Source organism: Quercus robur, chromosome 2, assembly GCF_932294415.1.
Source record: "Quercus robur chromosome 2, dhQueRobu3.1, whole genome shotgun sequence".
Lineage (NCBI taxonomy): Eukaryota > Viridiplantae > Streptophyta > Magnoliopsida > Fagales > Fagaceae > Quercus > Quercus robur.
In genome coordinates, this window is record NC_065535.1 from 13,336,791 (window position 1) to 13,359,529 (window position 22,739).

Sequence of the window (22,739 nt, forward strand, 5' to 3'; positions counted from 1 at the left end):
TCAAGTAATAGAATATACATAAGTGCCTTTATATAGGAGGCAGAGTGAGAGCGCGTGCCCTGTCCGCTGATGCCGTTTCTTCTCCGGTGATGTAGATCGGAGAAGGACGATTCTTATGGTGTCGACAGCAACAAGATCGGAGATACCCTGGTGGCGCGTGAGGCGCGTGGATCAACTTTGCAGAAACTTTGACCGGCGCGTGGCGGCGCGTGGATCGTCAGATGTGGATGTTTCTGGCGACGGTGTGTAGATCGATTGAATATCTACACGATGATAGGTCTTATGTCCTATTCGGAGGTCAGAGGTGACAAATCCGATGATGGCAGTTGTTTTGGCGGCGAGGAAGAGCTTCTGGCGGTGGAGATTCAACCCTGAGGACCTCTAACTGCGGCGGAGCAGTTGGGAGATGGCACTGAAAGGGTTTACTGAGCACAGAAGATGAGGAGCGGAAAATACCGATAAAACAAGACTGCAAAACACAAGAAAATTAGAGCAGTAGCTCTGATACCATGTTAGAAATACTGAATGATTGTATTGTATTTCTCAAGTAATAGAATATACATAAGTGCCTTTATATAGGAGGCAGAGTGTGTAGTACAAGTAAGTGTGCAGTACAAGTAAGTGTGCTATACAAGTAAACAAGGTGGGCCTAAAGCCCCCATATCCTAATACACGCTAACATCGCAATTCTCCAACTGTTTTACTTGGGATCGTTTGAGCAAAGTATACCGGACTAAACACAAAAACAAATTCATTCATTTTTCATCATTAGAAAGATAAATAAATAAAAGCACATCAAAGTTATATTTGGATAATAACAGTCAACAGTAGGTCCATCAGCAGTCTCATTCACTGTGGTGCCTATAAAAGGATTAGCACAATCGATTGGGTTGATCGTCATTATCATTTGATAAAGGATAAAATTCTTAGATGAGATATAAAAAAAAATAAATAAATAAAAAAGTTGATGCTTTATCATCATTGGAGAAGAGAGAGCGTACGAGGGACACTACAGATTGCCATTAATCACGCTCACAAGACAGAAAAGACCTGAGACTCGAATAAAAGATTCCTTTGTCTTCTCAGCATAATTTTCATTATATTCTATAGCATATGCTCTCTCTTGCACGCACATAAATTCATACTCTAGTCTCACTCTCTCAAGTTCTCTCAGTGTCTTTACCAGTAAAAAAAACGAAGAGAAGTGAAGAAGAACACTAACTAAGATGTCGAAGGAAGTGAGTGAAGAAGCTCAGGCTTCTGAGCCAGTGAGAGACTATGTTGACCCACCACCGGCACCACTTTTTGATGCTGAAGAGCTTAGTCTCTGGTCCTTTTATAGGGCAGTTATTGCTGAGTTCGTTGCTACCCTACTCTTTCTCTACATCACTGTCCTCACAGTTATTGGCTACAAGAAGCAAACTGATCCATGCGAAACAGTTGGTCTTCTCGGCGTTGCTTGGGCTTTTGGGGGCATGATTTTCATCCTTGTTTACAGCACTGCTGGAATATCAGGTTCATATATATGCTCTTTACTTACTTTGTATCCTTTTTTTTTTTGGGTTAACAATATGTTTAATTCTATTGTTTTGGATATAGGTGGTCATATTAATCCAGCTGTGACTTTCGGTTTGTTCCTGGCAAGGAAGGTTTCATTAATAAGAGCTATTGCTTACATAGTGGCTCAGCTCTTGGGAGCAATATGTGGAGTAGGGATAGTGAAAGGCATCGCGAAAGACTACTATGATAATTTTGGAGGTGGTACAAACACTGTTTCACCTACTTACTCCAAAGGAACCGCTTTAGCAGCTGAGATTATTGGCACGTTTGTACTTGTTTATACAGTCTTCTCCGCCACAGATCCTAAGCGAAATGCTCGCGATTCCCATGTCCCAGTGAGTAGCTATTAATTGGGAGATGAGAGATTTAAACCTTAAGCAACTCTATTACCAAAACTAGCTAGGAATTGTCAGTTGAGCTACAAGCTCTTGGCGCTGACTAGTTTCTAATTAAGTCTTTTAAATTTTACAAGTAAATACCTATTGTGCTGGCTAGTGGCTACTACTAAGTACTAACTAACATGTCTATATGTGGAAATTATAGGTTTTGGCTCCCCTGCCAATTGGGTTTGCGGTATTTTTGGTGCACTTGGCCACTATTCCCATCACAGGCACAGGAATAAACCCAGCTCGGAGCTTTGGAGCTGCTGTAATATACAATAAACAACCAGTTTGGGATGATCAAGTCAGTTTAATTAATTGTAGCTTAATTTAATTGAGGCTTTAGTGACTAATTAATTAATTATTTGTATTTGTTTATTGTTTGACTGTTGTTGACTCATGAGGTGGTGATGGTGATTTACAGTGGATTTTCTGGGTTGGACCTTTTCTGGGAGCACTCGCTGCAGCAATATATCATGAATATATTCTTAGAGCCACAGCTCTCAAAGCTTTGGGATCCTTCTCCACTAACCCCGCAGACTAAGCCAACTCTCCACTTTTCAGTGTGTTCCTCTCATTGTTTTTAGCCTTTTGCTTTTGTCCTCTCATGTGCATACGGTCATCCTCGTATCATTGCTTGATTACTGGTTATGATGTCCATATAGTCTCTGTCTGGCTACTATTCCTGCGATGTACTTCCACTACTTAGATATTAGATTATTGTGCATCTTATTTGTATGTATTTAATTCTCTGTTTTGTCTAACATCGAAGAAATTGGATGAATATGTATTCTTTGTCAAACGTCTGAATTATGTGGCAAGATCATCATATTCTCTTCCAAGTTGTTTATTAACACCTAGGTTTTTTTTTTTTTTTTTTTTTTTTTCTAATTTTTTTTTTTTTATACAATTTATCTTTTAGGTATATGTTGTATGACTTGTATCCCAATTTTCTACGGACAAAGTTTAGTTACAAAATTGATTGTAGTCTAAGACTACAACATTACTTAATATCTTTTTATTGTAGGTGAATTTTGACAAATCCATCATTGAATGAAATCTTCTTCTTATATTCTCTATACTTGCAAAATTTCTAGAAAATTAGAGATAAATAGTTATGTCATTAATAAATTGTTTAAATTGAAAGTTTTTGTATTTTAAAATTATGCATAAAATATAAGCTTATAGATCATATGGTAAATAATATCCGATTGACACAAAATTTGACATATGTATTAAGAGCGTAAAAAACATGCAATTCAATTGTTAGATTTTTTTTAAATATGTAGTAATATTTATTTTATTGAGTAAGATTGTAGTCTTAGGCTACAACTAATTTTGTAACTAAATTTTGTCCTTTTTCTACCCAAGATAATATTTTTTACTACTTGATAACGTGGATGTATGGACATGCGGATTGTCATGTATGGATTAAGGATGCCATGCAAGTGAAAACTGCTAAATATATTGATATTTTTGCAAATATTTCTTAAGGGGTGGTTAACATCCTATAAATTTTACTATATAAAACTTACATATTAATTTATATTTTGCAATTGTGGGGGCTAGTTACTCAGGAAGTATTGTTAAAAGCGGTATTAATTGGGCCTATGGCCCTATCCGAGGATGTTGGACCATCCGAGGAGGCCCAAATAAGGCTATGAGCAGAATAAAGTTAAGAGATGAGTAGAGGTAATGTGAGATGGGTCCAATAAGTGTCCAAGGACAAAAGTATCCTCAGCAACATGTGTCCGAGATGAATCTGAGTACCTTATCATCACAAACTTACTTCAGGGCTACGTCACAGCTGAGAGTGGGACATTGGACCAGGGATAAGGATAAAAAGGCAGACAAATATCTTCAAAGGCTGCGACCTCCGCATTAATTGTCTCTCAACCAACTCTCTGGCCGCATTAATGTGGAAGTGATGCCTGAACAGTGATCAAGCAGCCTTACAGCTACTATTTGATGGTTTCAGGAAGTGTTGGATGAGACAGGAAGGAATCCCCCTAATTTAGCATACACGAGTGTGGTAAGGATGACAAAAAGATTGCAGTATATAACCTGGAAGAATGCACTAAAAGCATGATTGAAACTCTGATACAAAGGACTTCTGGAAGAAAACCATATGAAACAAAATAACATAGTTGGTTTCGAGGATAAATTCGATAATTTAATCTGTGTCATATCATCTTGAATCGTTAAGTTTAATCGCTTTTCCTCTGGGATAAATCTAGTTCTTCTATCCACGCTCTACAAATTTATTGTTTGGGTCGTTAACGTTTGAGCCCAATCCGATTTTGGGATCAATACAATTTCAGTCCCTACAGCAATCATATATAAATAATTCAAATATTCACTTTATTAGGTTGCTGAAGTATGTACATCAATCAAATTCCTTGTCACATTACTTTGTAATTATTTTGTAGAAACTTTAGTAATTTTCATATTTTTTAAGTTGTGATTTGCTTGAATCCAATGTGAGACTTATGGAATGTATTTTTGTTATATTAATGACCACATTTTTATAAAAGATTAATGGCCTCTAATGATGCCTTAAAATCACCAGTGAACTACACGATTATCGCACGCTTGAAATAGCGACCTGCAAGAAGAAAAAAAATGATCTAACAGAGGGCACCGGTGTGGTGCCTGCCAAATACCCTCCGAAGGTCAAGTTAGAACTATTCTCAACTCTAGAATGCTAGAGAGGGGTAAATTATGCGTACCTTGATTTGTGAGGGTATTGGGGCTTTTATAGTAGTAGAAGGTTGGCCTCCCTTCCTTGATGTAGAAGTCTTTTCCTTATAGGAATCCTCTTGAGCAATCCAAAACGTGATAGACAAGACATTTCCTTGTAGAGAGGGTTTTGCATTAACGCGCGTATCTTTCGGAGTTCTCCTTGCACTAGGATTCCGATTTCCTTTGGGATTCTACCGCAGTTAAGCGTGCACAACAAGTATTTTAACTTAGGGTTCCTGCTATGCCCTGGGCTTACCCATTCTCGGCCCATTGGCTAAGATCCGTCAAGCCCATCATGGTGAAGGTCCGTTAACCCAATTTTTACCCCTTCAGCTGCCCCCTTCACCCTATGGTCCGTCATGCTTGGATGGACGGACTAATTGGGTGACGGTTCAATATTCAATATTCTTTGGGTTTGACGGTTTAGGGATCTATGACGGTTGAAATTTCTTTGACGGTTGAAGGTTCTTTGACGGTTGAAGGTTCTTTGACGGTTGAGGGTTCTTGGAGTAGACGGTTTTCCAAGAGGACGATAGCAACTGCGATCATTTGTTGACAGATTGTCAAGCATTTATGAGGTGCGACACGTGTCACGTTTTGATTGGATTTTGTCCTGGATCGAAGCATCGCTTCGTCTTCCATGCATTTCACATATATATATTACACTTCTCCTCCCTCATTTCTCTACTTTTCAGCTAAAACATATTGCCAGAGCGCCATTGTCAACCTTGTCAGAGAGCTTTCTGTCGAATATCTGTACCCGTCATCTATACAACCGTCGACCTTTAGTTACTCAAATTTGGTAAGTATTATTATCATTTTTACAAGTCTTTCATTTGTGCTTTTCATTTTGTTAGACTTTCATACACACCCGTCAACACTGCTAGATCAGTCAGTCTTAGGTTTTGTCGTCACTTGTAGGCAATGTCTAGTGCGTCAAGTAATCAGTTAGTAGTTCGTGACGAGGCGGATTATGAGGAAGTATACCCGTTTGGTCATAAAGACCAAGAGAGTCCGGGCGAAGAGAGGAATCCGTTTGCCTCTTCCTCGTCCTCAACAAATGAGGATATGGAGATGGCTGAGCCAGAGGATATTTCTGATGACGGTGAGGATCAACCATTGAGATCCGTCATTAGTGCTGATGGACTTAGGGAGTTCATCATGCTACCAGAGTAGACGGTGCATAAATTCACATCCGTCATCAAGGAAAAACACTTCAGCACATTTAGGGCCATTTTTCAAATTCCAGACTACATTACAATCCGTCTACCCTACGTATCAAAGAAATGTTATTATGAGGGGGTAGACGGTGTCGGAGTGTACGAGCAGATGCTGAAGGCGAGACTTAGGTTTCCTTTAAGTACCCTGCATAGAGAACTTCTAAAGTATTTGGGTCTGTCCGTCACCTAGATTTCCCCGAACGCCTGGAGGGTCTTCATTGCAATGGAGATTCTCTATGGTGCTATGACAGACGGTGCCAGGAGGCTGATGGTGCGTGAATTTCTTCATTGCTACCGTCCAGACAAAATTGACAGGTCAAGGGGAATGTATTGTTTTGCTAGTAGGAGTCCATTGTTGAAGGTCATCTTTGAAACACCCAACTCAAATAGAGACTGGAAGAGTCATTACTTCTTCTTAGAGGGCGACGAGTGGATGGGTCGTCCAGGGGAAACGGAATATATGCCCGTCGACACGACCTGGGGAGTGTTAGATCCATCTCATATGCATCCGTCCTAATTTGTAAACTCTTTTATATTCTCTTAGTTATTATTACTTCTCTTTTGGTCGTCCGTTTTTTGCAGGTAGACGGTGTCCTTAAGTTAGTGTCGAGGAGTTTGGTTTCCTTGAGAAGATTTTTCAAAAGACCAAGTCGAAGGAAAGGACTTGGGTGAAGTTGGTAAATCCCAACATTATCCACTGGTATTGTGACGGTCCCGAACCCACTCTTGAAGCCATCAGATATAACGAAAGAATTCACAGACGTAAGTCCGTCAACCTTTATTTTCCATAAATGGCTTCAACTCAGTTTATAACTTTTACCCGTCCTTCTTTGCAGAGATGGACGATGCTAAGAGGAAGGTGCTGATAAAATCACAGGCTGCCAAAAGAAAGGAGTCCGGTGAGATTCCTAAGGGGACAGCTCCGTCGATAAAAAGAAAGCCTCCGTCCAAATCTGACCGTCCGCTTAAGCAGCAGAAGGTCTCTCTGGAACCCGTCGTAGGGTTGATGGCTGAGGGTGTGAAGACCGTCACCCCTGTAAAGCATGGGTCAGGCAAAGGTTTAATGAAGGCCCCGTCCACAAGCCAAGAGAAGCCTCCTCCTCTCCTTCGTGACGACTCCAAGTATGCCCTGGAGAAGCTTTCATCTATCATTTCGTCGGAGGACTATGAGGATTTGGCCAATCACTTGAAAGAGGCAATGGGGGAGACGGGCCTTTTTGCTGTTGCACAGGTAATTTTTGTCCGTCAATTTTCACCCGTCCACTCCACTTAGTTTTTGTCTAACACCCTTAACTTGTTTGTTCCAGTCCCTTGTCATGATGAAGGGCCTAATGGATCAGTGTCTTAACCGTGAAGCGGCCCTGGAACGTGTACGAGCAAAGACAGAGCAGATGGAGGACGAGCTGGGTCAACTCAACAAGTGGAAGTCCACCATGGAGAAGAAATTTGAACTTTCTGAGCAGGTTAGGAAAGAGCTTGAGCAGAAGACGGATGAGGAAGGGAAGGCCTTGGAGGTCAAAGAAAAGGAGATCCAAGACTTGAAGGAAAAGCTCCGTCAGGCTAAGAAGGTGGCAATCTATTAATACCGTGACTCCGATGCTTTATTGACCGAGCTGGGGGACTCATTCCTGCAAGGTTTTAATGACGTCCTCCGTCAAGTTAAGAAAGCCTACCCTAAACTAGATGTGTCCATGATAGTTGTTGAAGATCAAGGTCAGACGTTTGCTTTGCCCGTCGCCTCAGAGAACACAGACAACCTATTTGCTGAGGAGGCGGCTCAAGGTGACGGAGAGTCAGCTCTAGCAAAGAATGCCCAAGATGCCGACCCTAAAAAGTAGATGGCCATCCGTCCTATATATATATATATATATATATATTTTTTTTTTTTTTTTTTTTTTTCTTTTTGAGAACAATCTGTCCTTAATTTTGTGTATTAAACAATTACCCTCTGAGGGTTTTATCCGTCAATGTTTTATTTCACAATTTTTATGCCTGCTTTATTTATTATTTGAAAGTTGCATAAATATCCGTCCTCTTAAGTAGTTCGGAGAACTGGCCATCTTTATGGACTTGCATGGTTTTTAATTTTTGGACAAACCGTCCTTGTAGTTTATCCCGTCTTTTGTTGTGGATTTTGAAATTTTCACTTGGTGGGGTGATCCGTGTAGTTGACGGGCTTGTATCCGTTTTATGTGCCAGTCGTCACCCTCCCGGGACTACCCGTCGTAGTTTGTGGTTTTTTACCCGTCTATTTTTTGGGGTTAGTTTATAAATTTCTCCTATTTATGACCCGTCCATTTCGTGGACTTGGCGATTATATCCGCCTTAAGGGTGGTCCGTCTACTTTGTGGACTACAAATATTTCCACCCTATGATCCGTCCACTTTGTGGACTGTAAATATTCTCACTCTACAGGTGATCCATCCACTTTGTGGACTTTGCAAATACTCTCACCCTGTGGGTGATCCGTCCACTTTGTGGACTTTGTAAATACTTTCACGTTGTGGGTGATCCGTCCACTTTGTGGACTTTGTAAATATTCTCACCCTATGAGTGATCCGTCCACTTTGTGGACTTTGTAAATACTTTCACGTTGTGGGTGATCCGTCCACTTTGTGGACTTTGTAAATATTCTCACCCTATGAGTGATCCGTCCACTTTGTGGGCTTTGTAAATATTCTCACCATGTAGGTGATCCGTCCACTTTGTGGACTTTGTAAATATTCTCACCCTTACGGGTGATCCGTCCACATTGTGAACTTTGTAAATATTCTCACCCTATTGGTGATCCGTCCACTTCGTGGACATTGTAAATATTCTCACCATGTGGGTGATCCGTCCACTTTGTGGACTGTAAATATTCTCACCCTTATGGGTGATCCGTCCACTTTGTGGACTTTGTAAATATTCTCACCCTGTGGGTGATCCGTCCACTTTGTGGGCTTTGGTAGTCATCTGCACCCACAGTTATCCGTCTCTTTTTTTTTTTTTTTTGAGAATTTAAGTAGAAAAACACGGTTGTCTGAATAATTCCTCTTTAAAAAGAAAATGCGTTTGTAGGAAAAATACCTGCCCCCTTGGGCTTAAAAGGCACAAAATATTGTAGCAAAAATTATTAAAGGGAAACTAATAATTGTAGCTAAAATTAAATAAATTGGGAAATTGGGGATAATCGTTGTTTTTCATATGATCTCTACTGGTAGTATTTTCGTAGATGCTCCGTGTTCCATGGGTGCTGCAGCTTTTGTCCGTCCATCGTCTCGAGGTGGTAGGTGCCCTTCCTTTGCCATGACGCGATCCAGTAGGGTCCTTCCCAGTTGGGGCCGAGCTTTCCTTGCGAAGGATCTCTAGCGGCACCCATTACTTTCCGTAGTACAAGATCACCGACCTGAAAGTCCCTATGCCTCACTTTGGTGTTGTAGTGTTTTGCCATGAGATTCTGATAACGCGCCAACCTCTGCTCTGCTGCTGCTCTGACTTCGTCCACTAGGTCGAGCTGGAGGCGCATGGCCTCTTCGTTCTTATCTTCGTCGTAGCTCTCCACCCTTTTATTGTGGGAGCATTTTTTGCTCTAAGGAAACTCATGTACTCCTTAGGCAATTTTTGCTTGTCCCACATTGGAAAGATGGCCTTCCCCTTTCTAGCTTATAAGGGATGAGCCAATTAAAAAGAGTACCACTAGTTTGGTAATGGTACTCTATCTCCATTGGTCATCCCTTATAAGGTAGAAAGAGGAAGACAATTTTTCCAATGTGGGGCAAGCAAAAATTGCCTAAGGAGTACATGAGTTTCCTTAGAGCAAAAAATGTTCCCACAATAAAAGGATCCTTTTATTGTAGGTACTCAAGAATTTTTGCCTTTGCCTTTGGTTTTAGCTTTTTTGGCTTGATTGTCTTGCCTTGCCTTGGCTTGAATTCTTTGGTCCCACATTGGAAAGATAGCTTCCTCTTTCTACCTTATAAGGGATGAACCAATGAGAAAGAGTACCACTAGTTACCAAACTATGGCAAGCAATGGCAAGCAAGCACTTCAGAGTTCAGACAATATTCTATCTTATACGAAATTTCAAATCAGGTATAGCCTGCATGGGCTTATAAGCCAATCTAGGGAAGGCTCTATCTCGTCCACTTGCTGCAACCACACACAAAATCTGAAAAGGAAAATTGGGAGACAAACATGAAGGATAAAAAACGTGGCGTCCTCCTTTTAATGACATACTTTTGATAAAGGAATGATTCAATTTCATGCATCCTATTGGAGCATTTTATATTAAATTTAATGAAAAAGTCAGAAAATTATTAATTTTGTTCAAATCCTTATTAATTTTTAAGTGTTTTAATTTATTGGGCTTAAAAGACAAATTAGTCGAGAACACAAGCATGAGAATGTGTAGAGGAGGAGTTTGAAATAGAACAAAATTTTCCCACCTCAATCCAACTGTATTTAAGATAATTCAACCGTATATATTTGTGATTTTTATACTATTTAACATATTCACCAACACATTCTAACGTACATGGGACTACTGACTATATGTATTCTTTAACCTAATATGTACATGTGATTGTGGTCTATTATAAACAATATATTTCTAAAGTTTTTATATCTTACACTCGTATATGACTCCTATTTGAACTACCAAAGATTTTATGTTTAATATATTAAGCTACGTCTTGATTTCTTCTATTCTTTTTAAATATATATAATAGAAGCCAAAAACCTTGTAGCTGAATTGGCATCTCCCTATGCACAAAATGCTTGGGAGTCTAAAGCGAAAGGGTTCGAGCTGACATTTATGATAAATCTCACTAATTAATTGTTAGAGAAGCAAACTTCTCATCACTGTACTCTGGAAGTATTTAATAATTTTTCTGTCATCATGCAAAATGATTACATTAAAAAAAAAAAAAAAAAAAAAAGTTATCTTAAGAGACAATGTCGTGTCTCACAATATGTAAGATTTTACATGTTTTGATAAAGATGTCTTGTAAGATTAGTTGATAATTAAGATACTACTGTATTTCATATTAGAGGGTTGTCCTTTGCTAGATATATAATTCACGTCATAATCATGAGTACGTACAATTGTTTCGTCGTTTTGTAGGAAGTTAAGGCTAAGGGGCACTAGGCATTTCTCATTAGTGTTAACGTGGGCTTGTGGCAAAGAAAGCTGCGTTGTATCTTATTTAAACAGCCGCCATTGGGATCCCAATTATACCAAAGTATCTTTGTATTTTTCTTCTTTTTGTGCATCTTGCAAGCATCTCGTTGCAAAGTATCACGTAATATTGATTTCGTTAAGAGATCAAGTGACCAATTATGCATGTTTTCTATGACCATGCATCCAATAATTTGGTCTTTAAAATCAACTTAGTCTCTAAACATTATTTTAAAAACAATGACTAACTGACCTAATAGTGATTTGAGACTATGCTGATTTCAGGGATCAAATAGATCAATTTTGAAAAGTCTTAGATCTGATTGGTATTAGCTTACATATACCACATCGTATGTTAAAGAAAATTCGAACTCTTAAACACAATTAGAATTCTACACCTACATTAATTATTAGAATGATATTAAGAAAACTACGTAGTAAGTATGTGAGATATGTGCATGTATGCAGCATGCGCATGGGTATATTAAAGAGTAATGATCAATTATCATCCTAAGAAGTCGATTGCACCAAAAAAAAATAAATAAATAAATACTAGTAAATCGTTATGATCATTTTAAATGACAAAATTTAAATTTTATTTTCAAAAAAAATTTTAACAAGATAAAAAATTATTAGAGCATGCAAATTTCTCGTATTAATTGTTTGTTTGAAAATATTCTATAATTTTTCAATAAGGTTTAGTAAAAGCTGAAAAAAATACCCGAGGGTTGCATTTTTTGATGGAAAGAGTTGGGGAGGTTAGAAATTTGAACTTTGAATATCTTTGTTAAAAATATTAAGAAGTATTAGTTGAGCTACAAAACTCTTAATCCAAGGATTATTTTTAACTCTTGCTTAAGTTGTCCACAAAAAATATCTCCATCAATATTCTATACTTCCATTTAATATGTAAGGATTTGTCTACTTTGTTAAGGCTCAAACTCTGAAAGATAAAATCAAATTAAAGAAACAACTGATTTTTTTTTTTTTTTTTTTTGAGGTCTTTATGGCAGTGGTGGCTTCACATGCAAGCCAAGGTGGTCATAGGATCACCTGACTTGAAAAAAAAAAAAAGTATATATACACTTGTCAAAAAAAAAATTATATGCTAAACTAACCAATTGTGACTACCCTAATAAAAATATTGAACACTTTGACCTAAGAATTACAAAATTTTGGGTTCGACAAAAATAAGAGTAATACTACATTCACAACATTTTCACAATAATTTCACAACAAATCCAATGTGGTAAGCTGTTACTAATTCTAATTTAAGCCAAATACTAATATTATTTTTTTACCCACCAATAATAGCTTTTTACATAAGTTTATTGTAAAAATGTTGTGGACATAACATTACTCCAAAATTAATTCTGTCTCCAAACATAATCCTTAATCCTTTTTTTTTTTTTAATCTTAAATAACAACAATAAATATTAGCCCAAATAACAACAAAAATAAACCAAACAATAATAAGACAAGTCCAAACAACAACAAGTGAGCAAATTATTCAACAAAAAGCATATTATAAAACAAAATGATAAAATTTGTAACTCGTTCAACCTATTCAATAAAAATAATCTCTAATCTCATTTTTCCTTAAAAAATTGTACAAAGAAAAATATTGTGGTGGTGTGTTCTTCTTGGTTGTGACATGACAATTATACTTTTTTTGGCTTTGTGGTCGCAATAATTTTGCTCTCCTTAGCGACTTGAAGCAAATATTTAAGCTATCGCTTTATTAGATTTTGTATAATTTAAATTTTTTAATAACCACCCTAAAAAAAAAAATTCACAAAGCTGCCACTGCTTTATGGGCACGCAAAATTTTATAACAAATTGAAATGTCAACCCACCATAAGTCAAAATTAAATTAAATAAATTAACAAAATATTATACCTAAACCCGCTGCAATTAAAAAAAAAAAATTTGTGAAAATGTTATAATTAATATTTTGCTATGTTATTAGACTTCCTTATTTTTCTTCGTATGCACAGCAAAACAATCCGAAATTTGAGAAACATAAGCTAAAAGGATTTCATATGCCAGATGGCGGGGAAAAAGTTGACTTGATCAATCGTTACATATTATAGTGTTCAAAATGAATATGAAACCGTAATAGGTGGCTTTTGACCCTGAGCGTCATCAAGAGCTCACTGTTGATGCGTGATGAATGTGGACTGTGGAGTGAAAAAAAGACCCTATTAGCTGTAGAGATTAGAGAAATGCACCGCTACAGCCACACTGATTATAGAAAAAGAAAAAAGAAAAAAAGAAAAACCAACTGTTAACCAGGAATAATGGTGTACCCTTGTATAACGTGGCTAAATCTTAGTCCCAGACTAAATTTTGTCCAACTTAAAGAGATCAAAGAGTGGAAGCAAGGATCTCTTACATTTCAAGAGCTAACTTTGGGCCCGAAAGCAATCATATTTTATGCTAACAAAGAAAGCTATAGAGAGAGAGAGAGGGTTACCACTCCAAATTTAGGATAATTTAGCATGCAAGACAATCTAGCTATTAATGAATCATGATTTGATTTTGATTTCAAAATTTATAGAACTAATCAAACTAAAGTTAAAAACGTGGCCGAGTGTTTAACAATGAAATTTTCAATAACATTAATTGACTCAGGTGGATTTTGATCCTTAATTATCTAGTTTCTGTTATTTTTTAATGTGGACCATATTTAGTATGAACAAGGTGATAATAAGAAGTTAAGAACTAAGAAGTAGTTTCCTATCCAAAAATAAAAGAGAAGTGCTTTATATTTTCTCTTGACAAATGTGAGAAAATTTGGGAGAACTTTTCTTTAAAAATATTTGGACTGCCCCCAAAAATAATCATAGCGAAAAATATTAAAATCCAGTTTCTCTGCCGACAAATCCTATATTGATATTTTTCAGATGTTGCTTGATAGAAAAAAATTTAGTAGTAGAGTAGCTAGGAGTTAGAATATACAGTAGTTGGATTCAACTATTAAAACTTTTGTTTAATGGTGCTTAATTACCAATGTAGGGACACGGTTCTCAAGCGGCCCAACAATGACGTTGGGCTCGCGCATGATGGATCCCTCACAATAAATTTTGTAGAGAGTGGGCTTGAAAGGCTAGAGTTGGGTCACGGGGCGTTAGTATGAGCCGGACCTTAGATAAACCTAGACCAGAAAAGGCTTTAGTCCCGATATCTAAGCCCGTTAACTTTTTAAATTGAGGGATTGGGCTCCTCGGATCATATCCGAGGAGCACTAGTGTTTTCTCCGGTTACCCGTCGATGGGTTTTCCATGTGGAGCGCATATACTCTCCGGGCATTCTCATTCTTGGAGTCTCTTCCAGGAAGTGAGATGGGGATCCCCTTCCTTATTAGTTTACCTTTCCTTTTATACTAGCCTACGTTTGTTGTCCCTCGTCCACGTGTAGGGTCGATCTTTCCAGGACAGATATCTGTCCCATCAATCTAATCCCGAAATTGTTGGAGATGATCAATAAAGCCTAAAAATCCGGCTCTGTTGGGTGCAGTGTCATATCAGTGAAGGGTATTAAGGACAACTGCCCCAAGATATTTTCTGATCTCCCAAGTTAGCTTGTATTCCACTCTAATCCGGGAGACTTTGGGTCTGCCGAGGACTAAGCTGTCCTCGGCTGTATCTTCGGGTCACTTTGGGCTTCCTATTTTTGGACTTGGGCCCTGACCTCCTTTAGTTTGGGGCCTGTGGACTCCCCATAAGCGAGCGAGCCGGGCTCCTAAACTATTGGGCCCCACAACCAAAATACAATAGTGCTACTTATAAAAATGGTAATGTATTGTCAAGAGGCAAGAGCTTTTTAGCCTACAGTGCAATTGAAAACCAAGATTTAAATTAATTTTGGACTTCTTTTTTCAAATAATTTAATTTTTATTTTTTTAATTAAATGAGCTAAATTTTAGTTTTTTTCATTTTTATCACACATTTAACATTTTTTTTTTCTTATTTGGGAGGAAAGCAATCTATTCAATAGTCAATTTTTTTTTTTCTATAAAAAAAATTGTTTGGAGTTGACTCATTAAACTCATAGACCAGGGGGTGATACTTTCTTGGCAATTCATACATAGATCCAACTACTTTTACAAAGTTCGGCACTATTTTCTTTTTATAAACACTATGCAAATAAATTACCGAAAATTGAAGACTCTTAGATACCTTGGCAATTCACACATAGATCTAACAAATTTTACTAGATTCGACACTATATTTTTATTTAGAATAATGCTAAAGATACAAAAAAATTTACAAATTGCTAATGTGGTAAATAATTTTTGGTAAGAAAAAGTGATATTAATGGTAGGCTTAAATGAAAACTGTAGGGACACAATTATTTAACGACCCAAGAATGGCATTGGGCTCGTATGTAAAGGGACCTAACAATATGATTTGTAGAGAGTGGGTTTGAAAGGCAGGACCTTGGTCACAGGTTAGCGGTTTAGTCGTGGTTTTTATGGAAGCTTATATATGTGTGGACTTGGCTTGACTAGCTAAGCCTTCCATTGGTGCGGATTGTAGGATTTAAGTCCTCGGACTACGTTCGAGGAGCATAGTATCCTTCCCCTTCTCCCTTTTGTAGGATTTTATCCTCCCTCCGGGGCCCCCTTCCCCTTGGCTCTCTTTCCCTTTTATACTAGTGTTCACTCCCCTTTTAGTGTCCCCGTGTAAGTTTCACTTTTCTGGAGTATAGACCTGTCCTATCAATCCATACATAGAGTGGTTGGGGGTGGCTGGAAAAGTTAAATAGCATGGTTTGGAGTATGGGCCTGTCAGATGCAGGGTTTTGTACTACGATGTCGGCAGCTTTTTCCCTTGTCCTGCCCATGTACTGAGTTTGTCATTTTCTTCAGGCGTTTTGTGAGGTAACGAGCATAAAATCGTTCTCGGCCATATATTTGGGCCTTGTCTGGATTTATACTTTGCGTCCTTGGAAATTATTCTCCTTGGCTTGGATCCTAGGCCCTATTATGAAGTGGGTCGGGCCCATAAATTCTCGGGCCCCACAATAGCCCCTCAAAATCCTACTGCCCCGCCTCCTGATTGGGGAGGGGGGTTTTGGTGATATCGGGCTCAAACCATGGCTTGCTTAAATTCTGTACTTTATTGATGTTGGTGTTTTTCCATTTGCGTGGGAGGTGGGCCAAATTATGAGGACATTCCTTTAGATTTACTCACATGGCGTCCTCAACGTTTCAGTGCTCGAGGCGCACCTTCACGAGGATATTCAAATCTTGTGGTTGCAGATGGTGTTGGAAATTGAGCCAAAACCGTCTTGTCTGTAGCATTCCTTGGAAACCTGCATAAATTAAATGCCACCAATTTGTCCTTTATATAAGCAAGATAGGAGGTTACCCCCCTTACATACAAACCCTTCGGCCCCTTCAAATTCATAATTCTTCAGCCATACTCACAGTCTCCATATCCAGTGCAATCCACCCTTAGAGCAATATGTTCGAGGTACGGGTGGGGGTGAAGGAACCACACCCGCCCCAGAGGCACCGGATCCTTCCGAGACTCAAGGTGGTGCGATCTGGACAGGGGAGACACAGACTCAAGATAGTCCTCTTTCGCCGACCCTTGCTTGACAGAGACTTGACTCCGCCGCCACCTGTGCCAACGCGCAAGCCTTCCCACAGACGGCGCCAATTGTAGGGACACGATTATTTAACGACCCAAGAATGACATTGGGCTCATATGTAAAGGGCCCTAACAATATGATTTGTAGAGAGTGGGTTTGAAAGGCAGAACCTTGGTCACAGGTCAGCGGTTTAGTCGTGGTTTTTATGGAAGCTTATATATGTGTGGACTTGGCTAGACTAGCTAAGCCTTCCATTGGTGCGGATTGTAGGATTTAAGTCCTCGAACTACGTCCGAGGAGCATAGTATCCTTCCCCTTCTCCCTTTTGTAGGATTTTATCCTCCCTCCGAGGCCCCCTTCCCCTTGGCTCTCTTTCCCTTTTATACTAGTGTTCACTCCCCTTTTAGTGTCCACGTGTAAGTTTCACTTTTCTGGGGACCTGTCCTATCAATCCATACATAGAGTGGTTGGGGGTGGCTGGAAAAGTTAAATAGCATGGTTTGGAGTATGGGCCTGTCAGATGTAGGGTTTTGTACTACGATGTCGGCAGCTTTTTCCCTTGTCCTGCCCATGTACTGAGTTTGTCCTTTTCTTCAGGCGTTTTGTGAGGTGCCGAGCATAAAATCGTCCTCGACCATATATTTGGGCCTTGTCCAGATTTATACTTTGCGTCCTCGGAAATTATTCTCCTTGGCTTGGATCCTAGGCCCTATTATGAAGTGGGCCGGGCCCATAAATTCTCGGGCCCCACAAAAACCAATAAAATGATGGCCACATCAATATTTTGTAAAAATGTTGTAAAATAGTTTTTGACTGTAGTATTACTCTTCTATACTATTATTTAAGGGCTTCCCCTGTTTAGATTCCTCATTTTTTTTAGTTCAAACATAAGTAGAGATAAAACTAAAGGACAATTTGGTAAAAATGCAACTCTAACTCACATTAAAACATTACCTAAAAAATAAGACCACTCTCCTATTAATTTTCAAATTGATTTATTTATTTATAAATTAGATTTTCAAAAAAAAAAAAATATATATATATATATAATAAATAAAAAACACAGTTTTTTTCCCTACAAAATAGGACCACTAACAAAAAAAAAAAAAAAAAAAAAAACTCATTGCACGCGCGAAGCACATTTGATGAGGCTAATTTATATATTACTAAAAGTTAAAGCATAGCATTTAATGCTGCTGCGCTCACATTGAGCCATGTCAACGTCCACGTCATTATCTTTTTTCTTTCCATTTTCTTATAATTATTTATAATATTTTTTTATTTCATATTTACACTTCTCCAACATTTCTCCCTCCCTTATCTTTTCATCTCCCCACTACTTCTCCAACCTTTCTCCTTCTCTCATTCTCTCACATTCTCATCTCCCCACTACCCTCTACATTATTATCATTCTTCATATTTGCCTTCATCTTCCTCTTTTTTTGTCTCTTCCTATTCACACTCTGTTACTATAAATCTATCACTATCTCTTTCATTCTATGCATAGTTTTCTCTTACAAAAAAAAGGTTCTCTCTCTCTCTCTCTCTCTCTCTCTCACACAAACAATTTTTGAGTGGATTTTTATTTTTTATTTTCCTTGCATCTTCGTTTTAGGTTGATAATTTTTATATTCTTTAATTTACTTTAGGTTAATGTGATTTAGTTTTTTTTTTTCTCTCTCTCTCTTTGATTGTTAAATGTTATCCTATTGCGTTATAAATGATTATATATAAAAATATAATATTATTCTACTACATAGCATGATTTGGATAATTTAATTTGGTAGTTACTGTAATTTGATAGCATGATTTTTATAGTGCTCAATTTAGATGTTAAACTATGAGACTTTAATCATTTTTGTTTATTTTTTAATCCTTTGTGGTGGACAAAGTATTCTTAATAGTATTAGAAGTACTCTATAATGCAATTTATTTAGAGAAAAGTAAAGGTTGGCTAAACAAAAGTTATTGGATGAGAGGCAAATTTTATCTTTTGCAATTTTACTTTAATTATTATTATTATTATTTTATAACAATGCATATATAGAAATTTAATTCTTAGATTTTGCTAATAATTGATTATTTGATAATATGTTTTGGGTGGACGAAATTACAATTTCCACAAAGAAAATAACCTTAGTAGATTATAAATAACAAATTGTTTTCCTAATTGGTCCAATTAATCATAGCTAAGTTTTATTAATTTTTTAGTTACTTTTTTCAGTGTTTTGGATTGTAGGCAGAAAAAATAAGTTTGAGAAAGTTTGTTTATAACTAAAAGAATAATTTCCAAATTTTATATTCTTTTTAATGATTCACAAAATGTTATAAATAACTTTTATTAAAAAATAAATATTTTCGTTAAATTGCCTTTTGAGTTTCTGAGAAAAATTGTATTTTTTTTTCATTTTAGTACAACAAAAATTATTAAATTTATGATTTATGATTGTTCCTATATTACATTTATGATTATTCTTATAATAAATAAAAATATAATTACAAAATACATTACTCTTTATTAAATTAGTTTAAATTGTATAAAAAAATTTAATAAAACCACCATAAAAATGATTATCATGCGCAACGCGCAGGTTCGCGGCTAGTTTATTTATAAAGACTATGCAAATGAGCAACCGAAAATCGAATACTCTTAATGATAACTGAATACTCTGCTGAGTGACAGCTATTCAGCCATGTTAAACAAAGTTATGTGAATGCAATGAGAGCTTGTGTACTTACGCATTCTTCCCCCCGAGCTTAACTTGGCTGATAATTTCTGATTTCGTTTGCTTAGTAGACCCACATATATGACCACCTCATCCCTTGGGAGCATATGATTCAAATACTTCACGCAAAATGCGTGCAGTTATCAATCATTATCTAACTAACTTGTATTACCAATAATTTTCTTCTTAATTTGAAAATAAGAATAAAATCCATTAAGCACCTAAATACAGGGAAATTATATGGTCTTCGTTGTGGATGATGTCACTTATCCACTATTCCACTAAAAGACACTCAATTATTTAAAATGGCTAAGTCAGTTTATGATAAAAAATAAATAAATAAAAATTAAATTAAACAGATTCATGAAACTTGACTCAACAATTTTAAATAGTTGGGAGCTTTTAGTGAAATTGTGGACAGGTAACGTAGTCCATCATGCTGGATTGTATAATTTCTCACAAACATGAAGGTTTATCCCCATGATTCATTGATTCTATCTTCAAAATTTTCGTTCAGTTGTAAACTTGTAATGTAAAATACACGGTACAGAACTCAAGAAGACCAAGGAAAATTTCTAATATTTATCTCAAGCTTAAGAGGAACTTCAAATTTACAAAACTCATTACCTACTGTTTTTTCCTACAAACTCCATGAAAAAACATCAGCCTCTGTTTCGGAGCAGATTACACGTAGGGACTAGAGAACACGACGTGTGAGGGACGCTAACGTGTGACAAAAGTCATAAACAATTTGAGGCGGTGCTATAACTATGCCAACTGGCCTTCTTCTCTTTTTCTTCTTAGCTTCTCTTCAAGCCGTGAAAGCTAGTTATATATATATATTCCCCAACATACCTATCCTGCAACTTTTAATCCATTTTTTTTCAAGATACGATCCAGCTTACACTTTTTATTTTAATCTTTCAACAACATGTCCCAGATGAGAAAGAGTATTCGTTGGCCCAAGTTGAAATCTCCCTTCAGAAGGGCTGGTTAGTTTTCAACATATCTATCTCTCTTCTCTCTTTTTCGTAAAGTTGACGGCATATTTCTACCAATTCCTTCATGGGTTTGAAAGATCTTGGAATTATGTATATTGGGTTAAGACTATTTTTTATGTTAAGTTTGGTTGGTTTTATTTCTTCATGGTTATAGTTTTGAATTTAACACTGAGAAAAAGTTTTGAGATCCTATATTCATGTTTAAAAGTGATTGATTGATTGATTGTTGTTGATTTTAATGTTTGGTCTCAGGCAGATCACCGATAGAAGATGCCGATAGCTTGTCAAGCGTAAATGATGAATACATGGAAGCTTTCAGAACAAAATCTTATACAGATATGTGGGACAAAGTTCATGACCAGCTAGAAAGTACAAGCATGAAGAGACCTTCTTCATCGACTTCTCTTTCACTTCACACGCATCTCTCCCAAAGCTTACTTGAACCGCGGCAAGAAACCCTAGCGGACATGATACAAGGCATGGATCTTCATTACCTTCTAATTGACTATTTTAAAGCCAGCTTAGAAGCATGTAAGATTTGTGAGACACTCCTTCAAAGTGTACATCAAACGCATGCTAATTATCGAAAAATCAAAAGAGTTATCAAGCTAAGTAGAAGTGTACACGATTCTGCAGATTACACTGATGACCAATGTCAGGTTATTTTTGGAAAGCTTGCTGCATTTGCATCAATGAAAAACCCATTATCGATTATTAGCCCAGAACAATTTCGTGAAACTCGTGATGGCTACATGGTGTTGCTCCAAAGGCTTACATCAAAACATAGAAAAATTAAAAGGAATGTAAGATTTGGTAAAATATGGAAGAAAGTTGGCGGGGTTGCTCTTGTTATGTCTCATAGTGCAATTCTGATTCTGTTGCTACTCTTTGCATTGCATAGCATTGTGGGAATTGTTGCTGCACCAGCGCTTCTTGCTTGTTCCTTGGGTCTATGTACGAAGAAAATGAAGGGAGCTTGGGGAGGGCTTAAGGCAAAAGTGCTTGGAAAACTTGGTGACCAAATTGATGTTGCTGCCAAAGGAGTTTATATATTAGTCAATGATTTTGATACGATGAGTCGGATGGTTAAGAGATTACATGACGAAGTAGAACACCGAAAAGCTGTGGCGGATATATGTGTTAAGAGCGGAAAATTTGAGATATTGAAGGAGGTTGTGAGGGACTTGCATGTCCATGAGTCAAGCTTCCAGGAACAATTAGAAGAGCTTGAAGAACATATCTACTTGTGCTTTCTCACAATAAACAGATCTAGGAGGCTTGTAATTCAAGAGATAATGGTAGCCCACCATTGACACACACATATTTACATACTTTTGTGATCATGTTTGTGAAGGTAGGTACTAATCATCTGCAAATAGATAGTGACAGTACATGTTGAATCATAAGAGTCTTGTTTGAGATGAAATTCCTCACGATTGTTTTGTTGTGGGATAGATTTTGTCAATCAACAAAGAAGAGACCTTTTACGGTGAAGACTAATTACAGATGTTTTAAACTTTTTTTTGGACAATTCAGATAGTACAGATGTTTATAATTTACTCAAGCTCTTTTGAAACATGATTTGTAATTTATTTATGCCTAGACATGGCTTTAACACTATGTCAAATTATGAAATTCGATTGGTATTCTTCCTTTTCGGGCTCCTCATTGCAGATTGAGTGACTGTTCTCATGGTCCTATAATCCTATTGCTTTCTACCAAAAACAAAATCCTATTGCACAAAATGACAGCCCCAGTCATTTAATACTTTGCAACGATAGAAAGAACATTTTATCAAGAATTTTGTAGCACAATTGGTACTTTTTGTGTTTTCAAGAAAGACATCCATGATTCAAATTCCAGTTCCCCAAACTATCCAAGCAAGTAAAAAAGAAGTAGAAATCACATGATTATTGCCAATTAACAGTCTGATTAGTTTTTTTTTTTGTGTGGACAAATTGTAAAACTTCAGTCCATCAGACCATCAACAATCATTCAATCTACCCATGCCTTTATTTTTCAATTTTGGCTACTTAGGAAGGAAGCTTTTCTTTTTTGATTGTGAAGTATTTAGGAAGTAAGGAGGTTATTTGATAAAAAAAAATATCTTCAATTTATAAGAAATTAATAACAATAGGAAGCTTTCTTACATTTCAAATAAAGTTAAGAGATTTAGCAGACATCATAAAGCAAGTGATAGTTTAAGGTGGGATTTTTTTTTTTTTTTGGATGACATAAGTGTCCCTAACCCGATAAACTTCCATTAATTTCATATTAACAACATACTTAACCAAAGACTTCTGGGAAAAGAGGAGAACCATAAGACTTCCATGAAAGAGGTTTGGAGTAGA

The 22,739-nt window shown here is 37.0% G+C and overlaps 3 protein-coding genes across 3 annotated transcripts; all 3 read left to right on the forward strand.

The window, feature by feature from the left end:
• The first annotated feature begins 1,105 nt into the window (after positions 1-1,105).
• Positions 1,106-2,782, forward strand: LOC126712453 (aquaporin PIP-type-like). The gene is made up of 4 exons (XM_050411780.1): positions 1,106-1,515; positions 1,600-1,895; positions 2,104-2,244; positions 2,365-2,782. The coding sequence occupies exons 1-4, from the start codon at positions 1,227-1,229 to the stop codon at positions 2,482-2,484; spliced, it is 846 nt and encodes a 281-aa protein (XP_050267737.1). The 5' UTR covers positions 1,106-1,226; the 3' UTR covers positions 2,485-2,782.
• A 58-nt stretch (positions 2,783-2,840) lies between these two features.
• LOC126712454 (uncharacterized) lies at positions 2,841-7,885 on the forward strand. The gene is made up of 3 exons (XM_050411781.1): positions 2,841-6,664; positions 6,739-7,133; positions 7,210-7,885. Exons 2-3 carry the CDS (start codon positions 6,741-6,743, stop codon positions 7,483-7,485), a joined length of 669 nt encoding a protein of 222 aa, XP_050267738.1. The 5' UTR covers positions 2,841-6,664; positions 6,739-6,740; the 3' UTR covers positions 7,486-7,885.
• Positions 7,886-20,192: 12,307 nt separating this feature from the next.
• LOC126712455 (UPF0496 protein At1g20180) lies at positions 20,193-22,054 on the forward strand. Its single transcript, XM_050411782.1, has 2 exons — positions 20,193-20,379; positions 20,641-22,054. The coding sequence occupies exons 1-2, from the start codon at positions 20,319-20,321 to the stop codon at positions 21,699-21,701; spliced, it is 1,122 nt and encodes a 373-aa protein (XP_050267739.1). The 5' UTR covers positions 20,193-20,318; the 3' UTR covers positions 21,702-22,054.
• Positions 22,055-22,739: the final 685 nt, after the last annotated feature.

What these genes read in the sequence shown, in the direction of transcription:
- LOC126712453 (XM_050411780.1), top strand. Translation starts at nt 1,227, where the DNA reads ATGTCGAAGGAAGTGAGTGAAGAAGCTCAGGCTTCTGAGCCAGTGAGA. An exon ending in CAGCACTGCTGGAATATCAG is followed by an intron (nt 1,516 to 1,599) that starts GTTCATATATAT and finishes TTTTGGATATAG; the next exon opens with GTGGTCATATTAATCCAGCT. An exon ending in CTCGCGATTCCCATGTCCCA is followed by an intron (nt 1,896 to 2,103) that starts GTGAGTAGCTAT and finishes TGGAAATTATAG; the next exon opens with GTTTTGGCTCCCCTGCCAAT.
- LOC126712454 (XM_050411781.1), top strand. Translation starts at nt 6,741, where the DNA reads ATGGACGATGCTAAGAGGAAGGTGCTGATAAAATCACAGGCTGCCAAA. An exon ending in GCCTTTTTGCTGTTGCACAG is followed by an intron (nt 7,134 to 7,209) that starts GTAATTTTTGTC and finishes TGTTTGTTCCAG; the next exon opens with TCCCTTGTCATGATGAAGGG.
- LOC126712455 (XM_050411782.1), top strand. Translation starts at nt 20,319, where the DNA reads ATGTCCCAGATGAGAAAGAGTATTCGTTGGCCCAAGTTGAAATCTCCC. An exon ending in ATCTCCCTTCAGAAGGGCTG is followed by an intron (nt 20,380 to 20,640) that starts GTTAGTTTTCAA and finishes GTTTGGTCTCAG; the next exon opens with GCAGATCACCGATAGAAGAT.